At 55.1% G+C, this 2,189-nt stretch overlaps 1 protein-coding gene across 1 annotated transcript in view; it reads right to left on the reverse strand.

Moving 5' to 3' along the window:
* The window catches only part of VPS9D1 (VPS9 domain containing 1), a 19,185-nt gene extending 17,493 nt beyond the window's left edge, over window positions 1-1,692 (reverse strand). Inside the window, 3 exon segments of the mRNA XM_011972552.1 lie at window positions 599-694; window positions 697-769; window positions 771-1,692. Coding sequence (XP_011827942.1) covers window positions 599-694; window positions 697-769; window positions 771-806 — 205 coding nt within the window. The 5' untranslated portion in view covers window positions 807-1,692.
* Window positions 1,693-2,189: the final 497 nt, after the last annotated feature.

Genomic DNA, 2,189 nt, shown 5'->3' on the forward strand with positions numbered 1-2,189 from the left:
GGTGTGATCTTGGCTCACTGCAAGCTCTGCCTCCCAGGTTCACGCCATTCTCCTGCCTCAGCCTCCCGAGTAGCTGGGACAACAGGCGCCTGCCACCACACCCAGCTTTTTTGTATTTTTAGTACAGACAGGGTTTGACCGTGTTAGCCAGGATGGTCTCGATCTCTTGACCTTGTGATCCGCCTGCCTCGGCCTCCCAAAGTAGTAGGATTACAGGCGTGAGCCACCGCGCCCGGCCTAGGCTGCCCACAATTTGTCCAGCGTGGAGGGAGGAGCAGGCCTTAGCCATGACTTTTTTTTTTTTTTTTTTTTTTGAGGAGTTTCGCTCTTGTTGCCCAGGCTGGAGTACAATGGGGTGATCTCGGCTCACTGCAGCCTACGCCTCCTGGGTTCAAGTGATTCTTCTGCCTCACGCTTCCGAGTAGCTGTGATTACAGGTACCCGCCACCACGGCCAGCTACTTTTTGTATTTTTAGTAGAGACGGGGCTTCGCCACGTTGGCCTCGAACTCCTGACCTCAGGTGATCCGCCCGCCTCTGCTTCCCACAGTGGTGGGATTACAGGCATGAGCCACCGCGCCCGGCCGGCTGAGCCGTACCTTTAGTGGTTTCCACTTCTTCCAGTAACGCCTGGGAGATATAGTGGATGGTCCTCAGGTATTCTGTGTATGCCTCCTGTGTCCAGGAAAGAGAACAGTGGGGTCAGGCCTGTGGAGGGAAGTGACTCCATCATTCCTTCCGGGTCCCCTTGTGGGATAAGCAAGGAACACCCACCACCTGCTTATCTCTGAGATACACCAGAGACATTGAGCCTGCAGTGGTTGGCTGCAGCCGGAACACGGTTTTCTGCCTGGGGCACAGGCAGCATCACTGCTCTGCAGACTTGGAAAACACATCAGAACCTGAGAGAGAGAGAGAGCCAGGGACGAGCTGGACCTCACTTTCTCCTCTCACTGCCTTTCTCTCCAGCACAGGAACTGATGTTCTCATTCAGTGGGCCTGGGGAAGTGACCTCAGCAGTTTGCTGTCATTTTTCACTCTATGCGGTGTTTCCTTCTTGTGCAACTCAAGGGTGATTCACTCAGTGGCTTAAAAAAATACTTCCTGAGAGGATAGAGGGAGTGATACTGGAAGTTTTCAAATCACTTCCCGGCTTAAGTTCTGAGAAATCCCTTTCCCAGAACCCCTGAGTTACGTATTCCCAGTGTACACAGGAACCTAGAACATGTGACTGTTACGTTTCAAGGCGTGTGACCCCTCTGACAAGGTGCAGGTCATCGGAACCACAGTATGGTGGTTTGTTTTGTTGAGACAGAGTCTCACTCTGTCGCCCAGATTGGAGGACAGTGGCAGGATCTCGAGTCACTGCAACGTCCGCCTCCCGGATTCAAGTGATTCTCCTACTCAGCGTCCCAAGTAGCTAGGATTACAGGTGTGCACCGCCACGCCTGGCTAATTTTTGTATTTTCAGTAGAGACGGGGTTTCACCGCGTTGGCCAGGCTGGTCTCGAACGCCTGACCTCAGGTGATCTGCCGCCTAGGCCTCCTAAAGTGTTAGGATTACAGGCGTGAGCGACCGCGCCCAGCAATATGGTGTGTTTGTTTCATCCCCAGCTGTTAAGTTACCTATCTTTAAATCTACGCCTCAGAGAAAAAGACAAAATACAATCCAGGCAGGATTTCTGACTTGTGGAGGCACCTGCTGCCCTAAAAACCAACTTGGGGAAAGCGGCAGATTCAGGAACGAGGCCTCTCCTAGGCACAGGCAGGCTCCTTCCCTCCGTGGACAGCCGGGCGTGGCTGAGCCGGCTTCTCTACCTGGTCGCCAACCTTAGATTCGGCCCCATCTCAGAAACGGGCCACACCCCTCCGGCCTGCTTTTCCTTCCTAAGGCGACTGCAAAGTCTCACCAACGAGCGGGCATGTGGCCTTCTCTGGATTCCGTCCCCTGTGGCAACCGGATTAAATCTACCATCTCTGCCCAGAAAAGTGCACGAACGCATGGACCTGCTCGTCACACGGGTTTTGGAAGGTGGCCTGGGGACTCTCCCGCTGCATCTCCTCAACAGCTGGAGCCCAGGCTCTCATGCGCCGGCTCAGCGAGCGGACTGCAAAGCCGAGGCCGGCAGGATCTGAGCTGTCCAAGGTCACTGCACGCCCGGCTGCGCCCCGCCCCCGTCCTCGCCCGGG

The sequence above is a fragment of the Mandrillus leucophaeus genome, unplaced genomic scaffold (assembly GCF_000951045.1).
Source record: "Mandrillus leucophaeus isolate KB7577 unplaced genomic scaffold, Mleu.le_1.0 Scaffold10, whole genome shotgun sequence".
In the NCBI taxonomy this organism is placed as follows: Eukaryota; Metazoa; Chordata; class Mammalia; order Primates; family Cercopithecidae; genus Mandrillus; species Mandrillus leucophaeus.